Source organism: Bufo bufo, chromosome 2 (genome assembly GCF_905171765.1).
Source record: "Bufo bufo chromosome 2, aBufBuf1.1, whole genome shotgun sequence".
Lineage (NCBI taxonomy): Eukaryota > Metazoa > Chordata > Amphibia > Anura > Bufonidae > Bufo > Bufo bufo.
The window spans coordinates 651,917,377-651,933,271 of record NC_053390.1 but is presented as its reverse complement, the minus strand read 5'-3'; the positions used below and the strand labels follow the sequence as shown (position 1 = coordinate 651,933,271).

General features: G+C 41.1%; 1 protein-coding gene across 1 annotated transcript in view; it reads left to right on the top strand.

The window, feature by feature from the left end:
• LRBA (LPS responsive beige-like anchor protein) overlaps nucleotides 1-15,895 on the top strand; it is a 640,201-nt gene that overhangs the window by 461,517 nt on the left and 162,789 nt on the right. Inside the window, exons 44-45 of the mRNA XM_040418535.1 lie at nucleotides 10,600-10,740; nucleotides 14,478-14,597. Of these exons, the coding sequence (XP_040274469.1) occupies nucleotides 10,600-10,740; nucleotides 14,478-14,597 (261 nt within the window). The remainder of the gene's footprint in view (nucleotides 1-10,599; nucleotides 10,741-14,477; nucleotides 14,598-15,895) is intronic.

Genomic DNA, 15,895 nt, shown 5'->3' with positions numbered 1-15,895 from the left:
TAGATACCACGCACAGTGTACAGTGACATCATATTGTGTAATTACCTCTGGTAAATGAATAGCAAATGCCTATTGAAGTCCTAGCAGAGTATTTGACTTGTTTTCCATCAGTATGTCATGCGAATTTCATCTGTTTCTCAATGTGGATGTCTTAGGTCGTTCATTTTCCTCCTGACTGTGTGAAACAGGCCCAAGGGATGTTAACCTAGATTATGCTGATATTCCAGATTACTTTGGATTATGTGGTAGTCCATTACAGAGTTACATGGCATTTTACTGCAGCTATATAAATGGAATTATAAACAAAGGATGTAGGTGTTCTGACTCCATCTTTAAAGGGATTTTCCGAGAATGTACAAAATTGTTTAACAAGTAATTATGTAAAAAAAAATAATGAACACAGAATGGCAGGAAACACCTGAGTGGCTGGGGAATTAACAGGTGAATATCTTTTATTTTGGCATAATTCCTGGAGTTACTCACATTTATTCCCTGTAGTCACTGACAGGGCATGCATGCTTTAAACCAGACTTGAGATGCAGTCAGCAAATTTGAATCGGGATTTGAGTGAGCAAGTCCCCTACCATTCCAATATTATAGGGGTTATGTCACTTCAGCAAATGATTTTTTTATCATGTAGAGAAAGTTAATCTAAGGCACTTACTAATGTATTGTGATTGTCCATATTGCCTCCTTGATTCTTTTATCCATCACATTATACACTGCTTCTTTCCAGGGGTTATGGCCACCTCTGCAGCTTAGGCTACTTTCACGCCTGCGTTAGGTGCGGATCTGTCTGGTATCTGCACAGACGGATCCACACCTATAATGCAAACGCTTGTATCCGTTCAGAACGGATCCGTTTGCATTACCATGAACATGATTATGCAAACTGATCCGTTTTGACTTACACTGAAAGTCAATGGGAGGCGGATCCGTTTTCAATTGCACTATATTGTGTCAGTGAAAACGGATCCGGTTTGGCTCTGCATCGTCAGGCGGACATAAAAAAAGCGTTTTGGCGTCCGCCTCCAGAGCGGAATGGAGGCTGAACGGAGGCAAACTGATGCATTCTGAACGGATCTTTATCCATTCAGAATGCATTGGGGCTAAACTGATCCGTTTTGAAACGTTTGTGAGATCCCTGAAACGGATCTCACAAACGGAATTCAAAACGCAGGTGTGAAAGTAGCCTTAGATACGAGGTGGTTTGGACAGCATCGGCTGCGCATGCGTGCCTATGCACACTTCCACTGTCTTGGCAAGGAGATTCTTTCATTCCATTGCTTTCTGTAATGGCTGTATGCGTAGTCTCCATATGTTTAGGAACATTCTTTGTAGAAGCTATTGTACATGAACTCCTGGTGGTTATCTTATACACTGCTCGGTTCCAGGGTTTATGGCCACCCCTATAACCTCCGTATACGAGCTCGAACAGTATATGAAAAAGCGTTGGCCTCACAGGTGGCTGGGACCATGAAAACCATCATAGGCTCGCATGCACATCCGATTCTATCTCGGCCACCTCGTATCTGAGCTGCAGTGGTGGTCGTAACCATGGAAATGAGCAGCAATGGAAAAATGAATCCAGCCAGCAAAGGAAGCAATATGGACAATCACAATACATTAGTAAGTGCCTTATATTAACTCACTCTACATCACAAATGCCACTTACCAAAGTGAGACAACCCCTTTAATATGAAAATTCATTGACTGGAGTAAGATGGCCACCAGGACACCGTGTACAATTGCTTCTATAAAGAATGTTCCTAAACATTTGATGAATCTATGGATACAGCCATTACTGAAACATGGTATGGAATGAAAGAATGTCTTTGCCATTTTTTATTTTTGCTGTCCAGATTATGAATCCCTTTACAGCACATGTTGCCATGATATTTGCTGTTTCATTGAATTCCTAGTACTTAGAAGTAGGTGGGAATGCCCATGGGTTTCTCTCTCTGCATGGAAGAAACTTCCCAGCCTTTTGTCTGTAAATGTTACTTTTGTCCGTGGATCCCGCTTTTGCCTTTTTTGTATTTATGGGTTCTTATATTATGGATGACACCCACACTACAGACACAGGAGGGAGGCTGGGAGCTGAGGAATGAGAGGACTTGTAAGAGCTGTCTGTCTAGTACACAGACGACGGCTAGATAAGAGACAGACCTGCATCTACTGACTGATTACAGTGAAATGAATTTCTACAATAGCCTACAATATATACACTCTCGTCAGGATGTTGCAAGGGCCCGGAAAATATTTGTATAGTACATAAAATATTTTAATTCAGGACCGGTTAGTCTAGAATAGATTACTTCTAATATGCCATCGGTGGAGAGTAATCTCAAGGTTACTGTCAATCTGGGACTGAAATGTAAAAGCACTAATAATAGTGAGGCTTCAGTTTACCTGTGGATGTCTATGGAGGTCACCGCTGCAAAACTAAAATTTGACTTCTTTGTCTGTTTTTCACATTCATTATTTCCAGTCCACATTACTAGAGCTGAATTGTAGCTCTATAGGGAAGTGCACGCAAGGGTTATTCCACAAATATTAGTAGAATAATAACAGTAAGCACTAAGACAGAGAATGGCATGGGATATGCTTTTAGCAGCAAGTACTATTTGCCGTTTTACCGGCGGCATAAGGCTGGATGTTCAATGCTGCCCACGAAGTGCGTGTGAAGGAATTCTTTACATATATTTCCATGCCTGAGCGGCCTTGTTTATGTGACTGTGCACATGTTTAGTGAAGGAATTCCTTTCTGCATGTGCTCCTAAGTGTAAGAATATGGAGAACCCCTCACCATCCCTTTTTACAGTTTTGATATTTGGTTTGTTGTGATGCCATTTTGCATTCAACGCCCCTGCAAATGACGAATTCTAGCGGTACGTTCAGGACAATATTCTGTTGCAATTTGTAGAAATATCTGCTGGTAGTTCTGCAGAGTGCCACATGAAGGATTCCAGTGCTATCAGAGCAATAGATAAAACGGAGAGGTAGCAGCTCCGCTGTATACAGAGCTGGGGCTTCCGCGCTCCAAGGTTTACTGCTGTGTTTTACAGGCTCTACGGACTCTGCCACAGTAATTGGTTTTCTAATTATAAATAGATACACAGATAGATATAGATACATAGATATAGATAGATAAAGATTCATAGATATAGATTCATAGATATGTAAACATGGGTAGATAGAAATAGATACAGGTAGGTCCGTATATATATATATAAGGGATGATTTACACGACGTGATCGGCACGGAAAACATGTGACGGCTGCATCTCCTTGGCCGACCGCTGCTCCTCTGACCCAAACTGACTGTATGATAGTGATTTATGATACAGACAGTTCATATGTGATCGCGGGGCTATTGTACTGTACTCGTAATTAGATAGGAGCTGACTGCATCATAAATTACTAAAATACATAAAGTTCCAAAAGATGCAGCTAACACCATGGACCATATTTCTTGGGCTGATCATGATTGTGTGAATCAGCCCTTATTGAAATCAAAGGGTTGTATATGCAGTGCACGGACATAGTAGGACCTCCATAGAGCGAAGACCCTCTTTGTTGTTGCTTTCGTGTAAAAGATGGTGGTCCAGTCTGTTGACTCAGAATTCCCTTACAGGGCCATTGAACATACACTCACCTAAAGAATTATTAGGAACACCATACTAATACGGTGTTGGACCCCCTTTTGCCTTCAGAACTGCCTTAATTCTACGTGGCATTGATTCAACAAGGTGCTGATAGCATTCTTTAGAAATGTTGGCCCATATTGATAGGATAGCATCTTGCAGTTGATGGAGATTTGAGGGATGCACATCCAGGGCACGAAGCTCCCGTTCCACCACATCCCAAAGATGCTCTATTGGGTTGAGATCTGGTGACTGTGGGGGCCATTTTACTACAGTGAACTCATTGTCATGTTCAAGAAACCAATTTGAAATGATTCGAGCTTTGTGACATGGTGCATTATCCTGCTGGAAGTAGCCATCAGAGGATGGATACATGTTCTCATTCTGTTTATGCCAAATTCGGACTCTACCATTTGAATGTCTCAACAGAAATCGAGACTCATCAGACCAGGCAACATTTTTCCAGTCTTTAACAGTCCAATTTTGGTCAGCTCGTGCAAATTGTAGCCTCTTTTTCCTATTTGTAGTGGAGATGAGTGGCACCCGGTGGGGTCTTCTGCTGTTGTAGCCCATCCGCCTCAAGGTTGTACGTGTTGTGGCTTCACAAATGCTTTGCTGCATACCTCGGTTGTAACGAGTGGTTATTTCAGTCAACGTTGCTCTTCTATCAGCTTGAATCAGTCGGCCCATTCTCCTCTGACCTCTAGCATCCACAAGGCATTTTTGCCCACAGGACTGCCGCATACTGGATGTTTTTCCCTTTTCACACCATTCTTTGTAAACCCTAGAAATGGTTGTGCGTGAAAATCCCAGTAACTGAGCGGATTGTGAAATACTCAGACCGGCCCGTCTGGCACCAACAACCATGCCACGCTCAAAATTGCTTAAATCACCTTTCTTTCCCATTCTGACATTCAGTTTGGAGTTCAGGAGATTGTCTTGACCAGGATCACCCCCCTAAATGCATTGAAGCAACTGCCATGTGATTGGTTGACTAGATAATTGCATTAATGAGAAATAGAACAGGTGTTCCTAATAATTCTTTAGGTGAGTGTATGTTTGTAAATCCCTAATAGTTTTTTATTAACCATGTATAGCCTGTCCACTGTGAATGTTAAAATGACTTTCCATTAGGTGTATAGATGTGACTTGTGTCACATGTGTATGCCCTTAATGGAAAGTTACATGTGTATGCATATGTGACTTGTGTCAGATTGTTGGCAAGTTCTTTGCAGTTCTTTGACAGTAAAATGTGCTAAAAAAAAAAAAAAAGTACATTAGTGAAGAGGTGTTAACGAGCAGGCGTGATCAATGACGGGCTGACAAGGTGGCGGTATCATGTACTGGTTACCTGGAAGCATCCCCCTAGAGGAACTGCAATTAAGCTGCCGCCTCACAATACATTTCAGCCACTTAATGCAAGGAAATAAACAGTTAATTGATATTCTTTAATCTGCTATTATCAATTAATGATATCCCAGGCCTCCAGTTCACAGATTTTTTTTTTGTTGCCTCTCTAATTAAAACCCAAAAAGTTTAATGAAGCAGTCTGCAATATTTATGGTGTGGCTGGATTCCATGGACGGTACTGGAGCTTAGTAAACTGCTTTTACGGTGTATTAAAACATAGCGGAATGGCCTCATCTTTTATAGCAGTTGTCAGGAAAATATAGGCCAGCACTGTAAAATGTATTAGCCCAATACATTGTCTCCATTTTATTATGAGGAAGCTATGATGTACGGCCCTGTCACCGCAGATCTATTGTTGGAGGGTTTGCACTATTTTCTCTGCCCTGCCATTAATTTATAGCGGTAAACAATATGTAGCCCTCCAACTGCAGCAAAGCAGAATCTTTTAATGAGGTGGATGTTATTACCACAATAAATCAGTGCATTCATGTTATGTATAATTCAGAGTGTGTATTCCCACTGTAAGTTCTCTGAGTAAGCTGATAGTGTGTCATTGTCACAGCCCGGCTCTACCTTTTCACTCTACCGCTCCTTTTTTTTTTTTCCATCCCGTTATCTGGAGGCTGGATTTTTGTTGTTTTTTTGTTTTTTTTTATTCAGTTGAAGATTCTTCTGGCCGGCACGAGGAGCGGAACTATACCAATTACATCAGGAATCAATAGTGCAGGTTCTGTGGCAGCATCGATCTGTGCATGCTGCTGTTTTCACAAGAGGCAACAAAATCAGCCCTAATTGGTTTTAGTGGTATCTCCAAGAAGCGTAATTCTATAACCATTGATTAGAGGCGGGTGCGCAGCTCAAGAGCTCGGAGGCACACAGTCATTTGTTAAAATGCTGTGGGGAAAATTGCATTTTAGTATTCTATTTCCCATTAACTCCCTGCTGTGCAGTCTGAGGGTTGCAGCATGTATCCTGTAATCAACCCATAGACAAGACCTCACACTGGACAGTGGTGGGTTACTCACTGAAATTGTAATCCCTTATAAGCATTACGGATATTGGCTTGTATACTATATTACCGCTTTACATACATATCTACTATAATGTGGGCCCTATTGAGATGTCGTTGAAGAAAGCAAACATAAACATACCTTTCTTATATTGCACAGTTAGAAGTAAAAAAAAAATAAAAAATTTGTACTTTCCTTGTAAGACTATGTTCACATATAATCAGTGAAAAGCTGCAGGCGTGCCTTCATTAGCCTGCCAGAGGCCAACTGATTTATACTTTTGACTAGTATAGCCAACGGTGTGGAATACTATATTCAAAATAATAATGTACAATGTATGTGGTTTTTTTTTTGTTGTTTTTTTTTTATATTGGAGTCTGTACTACACAGTGAGGTATACTGTACTGTGCAAATAATTTAGGCAGGTGTGAAAAAAATGCTGCAAAATAAGAATGCTTACAAAAATTGAAGTGTTAAAGGGGTTGTTCGGGTACAGAGCTGAATCCGGATATAACCTCCTCTTCACTCATTTAGCATGTCTGATGCTCCGATGCTCCCGCTTGCCCTGTTCTGCATAGCGCTGGGGACATACCGGGCATCACATGAGTACGCTATTCGGAGTCTTCGCCTAGCAGTGATCCCGGTGAAGTCACCGGCACAAATGGGTGGTCTGTATCTCCACCCTAGGCGGTTTTGTCGTCACTGGGGCTCACTGCTAGATCAATATTTGGTGAGACTGCCCTTTACCCTCAAAACAGCATCAATTCTGCAAAGTACACTTGCACACAAAAACATCTTGGAGAACTAACCACATACCTTCTGTGGATATAGGCTTGCTCATATCCTTCAGTCTCTTCATATAATCCCAGATAGACTTGATGATCTGTTTTTACACTGAAGATAGTTCTTAATGACGTTGGCTGTATGTTTGGGTTTGTTGTCCTGCCTCAGACTAAATTTGGAACCAATCAGAATCACTTCTGTTTTTAAAAGCATTGTTACTTTGCTCCATTTTTCCACACCTCCCTAACATTTTTCTACAGTATTGTATAATGGGAGCTTTTCCTGCATATATATCAAAGAAAGGCTGAAAATGTGTAGTAAGTGAGGCCTAATTCACAAGCCAGACCCAGCCACCATCTTTCTCCTCTGTAGAATACCTAGCTGGATTTGCTAGCCAGGAGCCTGGAAAAGCGGAGTAAGAATCCCAGTGACAAATCCTCTGTACTGTAGCATAATTAGACAGACCAGTCATTTAGGGTGTCGGGAAATCTGCTAAATACTAATTCTACCTAAATAAATTCCCCTCCCTATTCTTAAATAGTGCCATGGCTAGGCAGATTTAATTTTCAGGGCCATCGAAAAGTTAGGTTACCACTATGTGGAACTGTAATAGACTGCAGAATACTAAATCTACCAAGATAAATCCCCCTCGCCACTCCTAAATAGTGCCATAACTTGGCAGATTTGCCTTTTAGGGTCCTGGGAAAGCTGGGCTACTTGCATAATGGAAGGGTAACATTATATGGATAGTGTGTACATATCCACAGGAATTGTATTCTAGCTTTCCCAAACTCATGGGTGTTAGATTTGCCTAGGCAGACAGTGAGAAATTCTTTCTGACTATATAGGCAAACTTGACATTCAGGAACCTTGGAAATCTAGGTAGCACTTTCTGTGGTGTCAGTGCCCTGGTACAGATATTATTCTGTACTGTCTGCTTCAGATTGATTTGCCCCATGCCGAACCACATGCTTTTCACTCTTCAAAAAATATGAATTAACCTGTTCATATGATATAATCATTAGTTATAGAATAGAGATCTTCCTTCAACTCGAATACTTTAAAATACATGTTTTGGGTGGCGCAGTGCGAATCGATGTGTCTCCATGATAACAGACAACAGGTTTTATGTAGTCTGATCCTGCGTTCATACTCCACCAAATGTAAGTAGATGTTAGGTTGAAGTTTAATTCCAAATTTAAAAAGTGATGCATATTACTCACTGTTGGGTTCCCCTCCAATCCTGAAAATGAAGAAGCTTAAAGGGCATCATATAGTACAAGACAATCCCTTTCTAACAAAGCTAGAACCAGCCCTGCACGTACCTCGCATGAATCCAGAGATCTCCATATTCATTGCTCCAATTGTTCTGCTACATTTATTTCAAGCTGGCAGCTCAGGGTGGATATGTCCTTTTGGCTTTAGCTCATGGTGTGTGTCCTTTCTTGGCGGAGACAGCGCAGGGTGTCTTTTCTGCTTAACTGCCACAGCTTCTCACAGAGGATAATGCTGGTGATAGTTGAAGATTTAAACTGAGAGTGTGCGACCACTTCAGTGAGGTGGATGGAGAAATAAGGAAAAGAACAAACGGCAGGTAGCGCAATACAGAAACATTTTATTGAATAACTCAGAGGCTGTACTAAATGTTTAATTACATGGAATTATAAAATGTATTTACATCCAGTTGCTGATTTGAAAAATATAGAATATATTTTGTGGGGCAACCCCTTTAAGTGCTGGTTTAGGGCTGTGCATTCTTATCAAGTCTGCAAATCCAACTTTTCAAAAATATAAATCCTGGAAATGCCCCCTAAATTGCAGAAACCACTGTTGCCGCTGCACAAATTGGCTTAATCGGTCTGGAAAGAGGCTAAATCATTGTCCCAATTCACGGAGGTTATCTCCGATATACCCCTGTGGGTTAACCAATCGTTGCCGCATATGCAGATGGTTATGGGGGCGGACAAATGGCAATCAGCAGGGGTCAAAACTCTTGGAGATATTTATGATCAGGGAGTGTTAATGACGTTTGAGGCACTATCACAGAAATATAACATCCCCCGTACCCACTTCTCATATTTACAACTCAGATCTGCCATACAGAGTAAATTCCCGAACACTAGCACCATGATCTCGAAGTACCCACTCTTAGGACTCGTCAAAACCCAGGGCCCCAGAGTTCACACTTGGTACATGCGAAGGTCAGTACCAATCCCCTCACAGTAATAGACAAGTGGAAAAGACTGATACTCACACTTACAGAATCAATAACGGTTTTATTGGAATCACAATTATAAATATCACCAGCAGTCAATAACAAAATAATCCAGCTTTTCATCATTCATCAGACATATCTCACACCAACTAGGCTATATAGAATTAGTAGGGCATCATCCATGGCATGTCCAAGGTGTGGGGACCTGGAGGTGGACTTCTGGCACATGATGCGGAGATGCAGCCCGATTGCTTCATTCTGGAAGGAGGTGACAGTCTTTCTTCCCAATTTACTGCCAGTTCGGGTAGCTTGCACCCCTGAGGTTTGCCTTATAGGAATACCGAATGAAGTTAGCTGGGATCATTACATGACGACATTCTTGAGGGAGTCACTCTTTATGGCACATGTATTGCTCTGAGATGGTGCAACTCCAATACACAGAACTTGTCCATGTGGAAATTGCAGATAAACCAGATCCTACGATATATAGTGTTGGTGTTTAAACACCGCTATAAACCTCAAAAATTTGACCAGGTCTGGGGCCTGTGGTGTGGGTCACCCCACACTCTGTACTCAACCTCGAGACTGCGGCAAGCTTTGTCATCGGCTCGAGGATCCATGGCTCAGTCGGTTTGGTGGGGCCACCTGAATGTATTGTATAACGCAACTTCAACCAAGAAATATGGAATTCGCAACAGTCCAGTGGGAGATTTAAGAAATTGATAACAAGGGATCCTTATTTTTGTTGTACTATGACATGTGACAGGAGTGTATGATGTCAATGTTATTTCTCTTCTCTTAATAAGAGTTTAAAAAATAATATATATTCCAGGAAAGTAATTTGGTGATAAAAATTTTTTCCTGTATTGTATTAATCAAGCAGGACATGTATGTGGGTTATTCTGTTCCATTTTGTAAAGAATTTCCCCAGTGACTACCTTCTCTTGTGTCAGTGCTGCAGGTGAAGGGGCAGCTAGTTCAGAGCTTCAGTGCCATGTCTATGTATGCAAACAGCAGCATAAATCTCAGTACCTTTGGACTATCAACATGATTTGGAGTGAAGGTTACGGGAGATTATGTTCTGATTGGCTGTTTTTGACTACAAAACCAATTTTTGTCTAAAAGCGTTTTCCTGTATGAGTTCTGCTTATCCTTTTCTTTCTTTCTTTTTTGGATATGTGTTACTTTTACTTAACCAGCACAAAACCGGCACATTCTTGTACCTAAACCGGTATTTCCCATGTAGTAACACAATCCTCAACCTTACATAACATCCCCTCATGGGATTAATTATATTTAGTTTTTTTTGTGGATTTCAGTAGTACTGTCACTTTATGGGGTTCACTTGTCTTGCTGATGTCTCCAGGGAGCCGTCTCAGCGGTCTTGTCACTCCTTTGTCACTTTGTATGTAATTGCAAGAGGGTCAAGCTGCAGTTTTAAAGCCATGTTAGGACTCGTCATTAAACAATCTGGTATTGTTTCTGCCTAAATGTAACATTCATTTTGTAATACAAGTCCTCCTCATATCTTTCAGCCTGTTGGAGCCCTGAATCCCAAGCGAGCAGCCTTCTTTGCAGAGCGCTATGAGTCCTGGGAGGATGAACAAGTTCCAAAATTTCACTATGGCACACATTACTCTACGGCAAGCTTTGTACTCAGCTGGCTTTTAAGAATGGTAAGTCATTTCCTGGGATCATATTCAACAACCGCTTTGATCCACCAGCGCATCATGCTGAAAGGACAGGAGACACGTCAGGGCAGCATATTACAGCGTCGGGTCCATACTCCTAGTAGCCAAATAGGCACTAAAATGTAGTCCATTTAACTTACTAGAGGCAATGAAAGAATACAGCAGGCATATGGTATGAGTCGGGTGTACTCATGAGAAATGAGGAGACCACTTCCCCAGCCTTCATTACAGTAATTGACAGAATTCTCCTATATGCAAAAGCCTGAAGCGCATGGGTGGCCGTCTACATGACTGGACCCAAACTATCTGTAGGTATGTACTTTCAGCTCTCCTAGTAGCCATATGGCACAGTATTTTTTTTGTGTGCCATTTTGGCTACAAGTATTTTGGACCAGTAGCTGTAATATGCTGGCATTACATTGGGCATACTAAGGCTACTTTCACATTTGAGTTTTTCTTTTCCGTCATAGAGATCCGACACAGGAGCTCTATACCGGAAAAGAACTGATCAGGTATATCCCCATGCATTCTGAATAGAGAGTAATCCGTTCAGGATGCATCAGGATGTCTTCAGTTCATGCGCAGACCTCTAAAAATGAGAAAAAAATTAATACCTGATCCGTTTTGCCTGATGACACCGGAAAAACGGATACGGTATTGCAATGCATTTTTCTGCCTGATCAGGCATTTTTCAGACTGATCAGGATCCTGATCAGTCTGAAAAATGCCTGATCAGTCAGAAAAAATGACATACGTTTGCATACAGTTTGCCTGTTCAGGCAACGGAATTGCCTGCCGGAATCAAACAACGCAAGTGTGAAAGTACCCTAAACTGGCAGATTACTATGAAAAGATAATGAACGTGGAATACAATGTAATTGATTTTGCTCTCTAGTAAAATTCTTGAGCTAATAGTTAGAGAATTTGAGCCCCAAGGTAAACAAGAAACCATAAATAATTATAGGGATGTATCTGCCCTTTCTGTAAAAACAGCTGCCTGGTACGGTTGCTCCTGCTGATTTAAAACAAGACTTGGATGATGAAAATCTGTTGAGGTGTTCTAGTGAAGTTAGATCTTTAGTGCATCGGGCAGGCAGGCCCTAGTCTCTGTGCACCTCAGCACCTCTGCCGTTCACTCTATCCACTTGACTAGCAAGACCAGGCATCAGCATCGTCTTGCCCTGCCCTGTAATGGTGAGCTGGCACCACAGTTTCGCCACAGGCGGAGGAAGCATCTGTCCAGCTAAAACAAATCTACTGCGCACACGCTGAACTTGTGGCACGTGGCAATAATGCACCGTTATAGAGCCAAGCAAGAGGACACTGATGCCTGGTCCTGTCAGACAAGAGGAGGCAATGTGAAAGGAGAGCTGAGGCAGTGATTTTCACTGTACAGGAATTGCTTTTATCAGCATCCACCCTTCCAAGTATGGCTGGTTTAATAGGGTTGATCCTGCTGATAGGTCCTCTTTAATGAATCCCATATTAAACCCATATTAATTAATAGTTTCCACTAAGTTAATTATTGGCTGTCTCATGAAGTCAACCCTTTAAAGCCTGGGAAAGCCACTATTTCTTCACGACATACTGGACGTTTATTTGACTGGCTATCCATGAACCAGTCAGTATGGATGTGGTAAGCCAATCAAACAGAGTGGTTCTCTGTTCAGGCAAAATGATGGAGGTTTCCAAGCCCAGGACCCCTTCTATGACGTATTTGTACTCTTACAGGATATATGGACATGAGGGTTTTGTTGGGACATATGTTTAGGAGTGAGTAGCTACAATATTTTAATATAAATGTTTTGCCAGATTTTTCATATCTGTATTTAAAGATAATAAGCATCTCAATCTTTCTTTATTTTTTAGTCCTTTTGTAAACTGTACCTGTTTGTTGGGCCGCGGCATTGTCCTTTAGGCACCTCATCTCAGGGTCTTTGTTCCTCTGTATTTGTTGCTTAAGCTCTTTATTTGCATTGCTGTATAGCCGGTGTAATTTATCTGTTCCTAATAATGCTAAGCATCCGTATTACGGCTCCTCGGTAATGCGTTGGTGGTTGGTGGATTAATCAGGAATGGTGTTTATTGATAGCATGTTGGTTTACAATAATGTATGTTTCTGTTAAAGCTAAGAGATAATTCATCTAGAAGAAAGTAATTTCTTCGGGAGAGCATTAGCAGCATACCATTAATTAAAGCTTGTTAGAATGGTACAAGCAGACATAAATCCTTAATATAATTTATGGGGCCTTGCTAATTTTAGGCAATTATCTACTAATATGGGCTTAAGTGTTCTTTAACTAAGAAGAGGCTTTTAAATCCTTTAAACATTTTTTACTGTATGTAGAAAATCAAACGAAGGAAAATCACAATCGTTTTTTTTTTCTCTAATAAACTTTAAATAAATGTCCCGACAAATGAACTTACCGATATATTTTTGTGAGGGATGTGATATATTTTACACGTGAGTTCTGTCCGGTTTGTAAGCCCATTGGTAAGACATTTGTTAAGTACAGCTCCTCAGTTTTTTATGAAGTGTGTATTTCTCATAGTATGGTCACTTTTTGTCTGCATGCATCCTGGATACACAAGAAAAGACAGTTCAGCTTCAAAAGTAGCTGTTTCGTCACAACAGGGATTCATCTCCATACAGCAGATAGGGCATACGTCTGATAGGCGAACCAACCGTTGGGGCCCTCACTGATCATGAGAATAGGGGCTCTATTGGGCTGCCAGAGATAGCTGAGCACTTGTACTTTGCTATGTCTGGCAGACCCATAGAGTTGAATAGAGTGACAGAGAGACATGCATGCATGTCTGCTACTCCATTCAATCAGGGAGTACAGGCCTACATTCTTGTGATTGTCGGGGGCCCCAGTGGTCAGATCCTGCCAGTTAGACTCTTATAGTCTATCCTGTGAAGTGGCTGTTCCTCGTTCTGACCCTTTGATTCCCACTGTGAACTTTGGGCTGTTTACTGGATCTCTCATACGCTGCCAGCCCTGACCTTGGCTTGTTTCCTGCCTACAGTTTTGGCTGTTCGCTCTGTGCACCAGTGTCTTTTCACCCCCATGGGTCAGCAGCTTCTAAACTGAGACTACAATAGGTGGTAGCAACCTGTTGGTTTCCCTGCAGCAGAGTCCAGATCCCTGTACAGGGGTTAAAGGGTGAAGACCAGTGCTCTGCCAGGATAGTGCTCTTAGTAGTAGCCCTAAGTCAAATCAGTTCAGTGGCACAGCAGATCCACATCCACTTGCAAATGGGTGTTGGAATGGGAGGGTAATGAATTTTCCACTATATCAGTATGTAGCTAAATACTTAAAGCATGAACGGTTAGGGGATGATTAGAAAGCTGTTAGGACCCCCATATAGATAAGATAGCTGAACCTCTTGATGGCATAATAAATCCATTAAATGTTTTTTATGCAGACTAGTAATTTAATACCATATTGAAATTGTGTAGTAACCATGGGGGTCATTTATCAAACTGGTGTAAAGTAGAACTGGTTTAGTTGCCTATAGCAGCCAATCAGATTCCACCTTTCATTTTGGACAGCTTCTTCGGAAAATAAAAGGTGGAATCTGATTAGTTGCTATGGGAACTAAGCCAGTTCTACTTTACACCTGTTTGATAAATGACCCTCCCATGTGTCCATTTAGTTTTTGAAGTTGATCACACTCATCTTTACGTTTCCGTAACATAGTAATATATTTTTTTCTAGGAGCCCTTTACCACTTTTTTCCTCAATTTCCAAGGTGGGAAATTTGATCATGCTGACAGAACATTTTCTTCCGTTTCAAGGGCGTGGCGTAATTCGCAACGTGACACGTCAGACATCAAGGTAAAATTCTTTATTGATGCTTTTTAATGTTTTTTTTTTTTTTGTATTGGATTTTGTATGTTTTTTACAGGTGAACAATGTATCCCCTGCTTCTCTTGTGTAAATAGATTACCGGTGCTGTATATTCATACCAATCACTAGTTGCAAAGGATGAAATCACAACCTGCTCTTTATACCTTAAGACTTCGTATAATCAGACAGCACTCCAGAGGATATGATGAAGTAATTTGTGAGTTTTATTCAGCAGGACATGATGCACAACAAATTATGGCAACATTTCGGGCTAAACAGAAGCCTTTCATCAGGCCAAGTTATGCCCATGTTGAAAGAACACCGGCGCCCACAACAGCCAGATTGTGGTTGAGTGTTGTGATCACCCCGAGGTTGTACAACTGCTCTTTATACCTGGGGTCCACAGAGTCCGTTGCCACGTTAGCAACACTAGCAAAGTGATAGACTTACACTAGACAAAGGGTGTTTTCAGTAGCGGGCAAGGATACACATGGCACCATCATATTTTGACATCATACACTCTACCACTAATAGACAAACTTAATCTGTGGTAGGTAGTTTTTACAATATTTCAAAATAATAAAAAGAATATAACTTTTATGTAGGAAACTGCATTAATCAGAGTATAAAGAAAAGTTTAATCACTTGGACAGAAAAAGTACTAAGATAAAACCTTTAAAGGTTTTGGCCACTTTTTGGTTTTTGATGACCAATGTGTTTGTAAAATGATTACATGGCACTTACTAATATAGCCTTTGTAAAATTCTGCCCTATTTTCTATATTTCAGAAGGTATTTCCCTTTGTTTACAAAGTCTTGTGCTGTCCACACAGAGGTCTTGTCCAGATGGCTACTGATGGATGGTCATGTGACCAGGCAAATCGCCTCTTCCATTCAAAAACATTGCACCTGAACTAAACTTCCAACAGAACAAGTACAGATGGCAGGTGCAGTGTATTTGAATGAAGGAGGCATCACATGAAGGCGATTTGCCTGGTAACATGACCCTCCATCAGCAGCCATTTTATGGACAGGACAAAAGACTTGACCAACAAGGAGGCATACCGTATGAAATGTAATGTTCAAAATGGTACATCATTTCAGCATAGGCTATATTAGTAAGTGCGGTATAATGATCTCACAAACACTATCCAGAAAGTGGCCAGCACAGATTTTCCAGTGTCCTTTTACTTACATCCCAGCACATTGCCTGGGTGTGACGTTATATCTTGATTCTACATGTCCTTGAAAATGTCCAAAAACCAAGCTATACTTTGTAAATGGTAT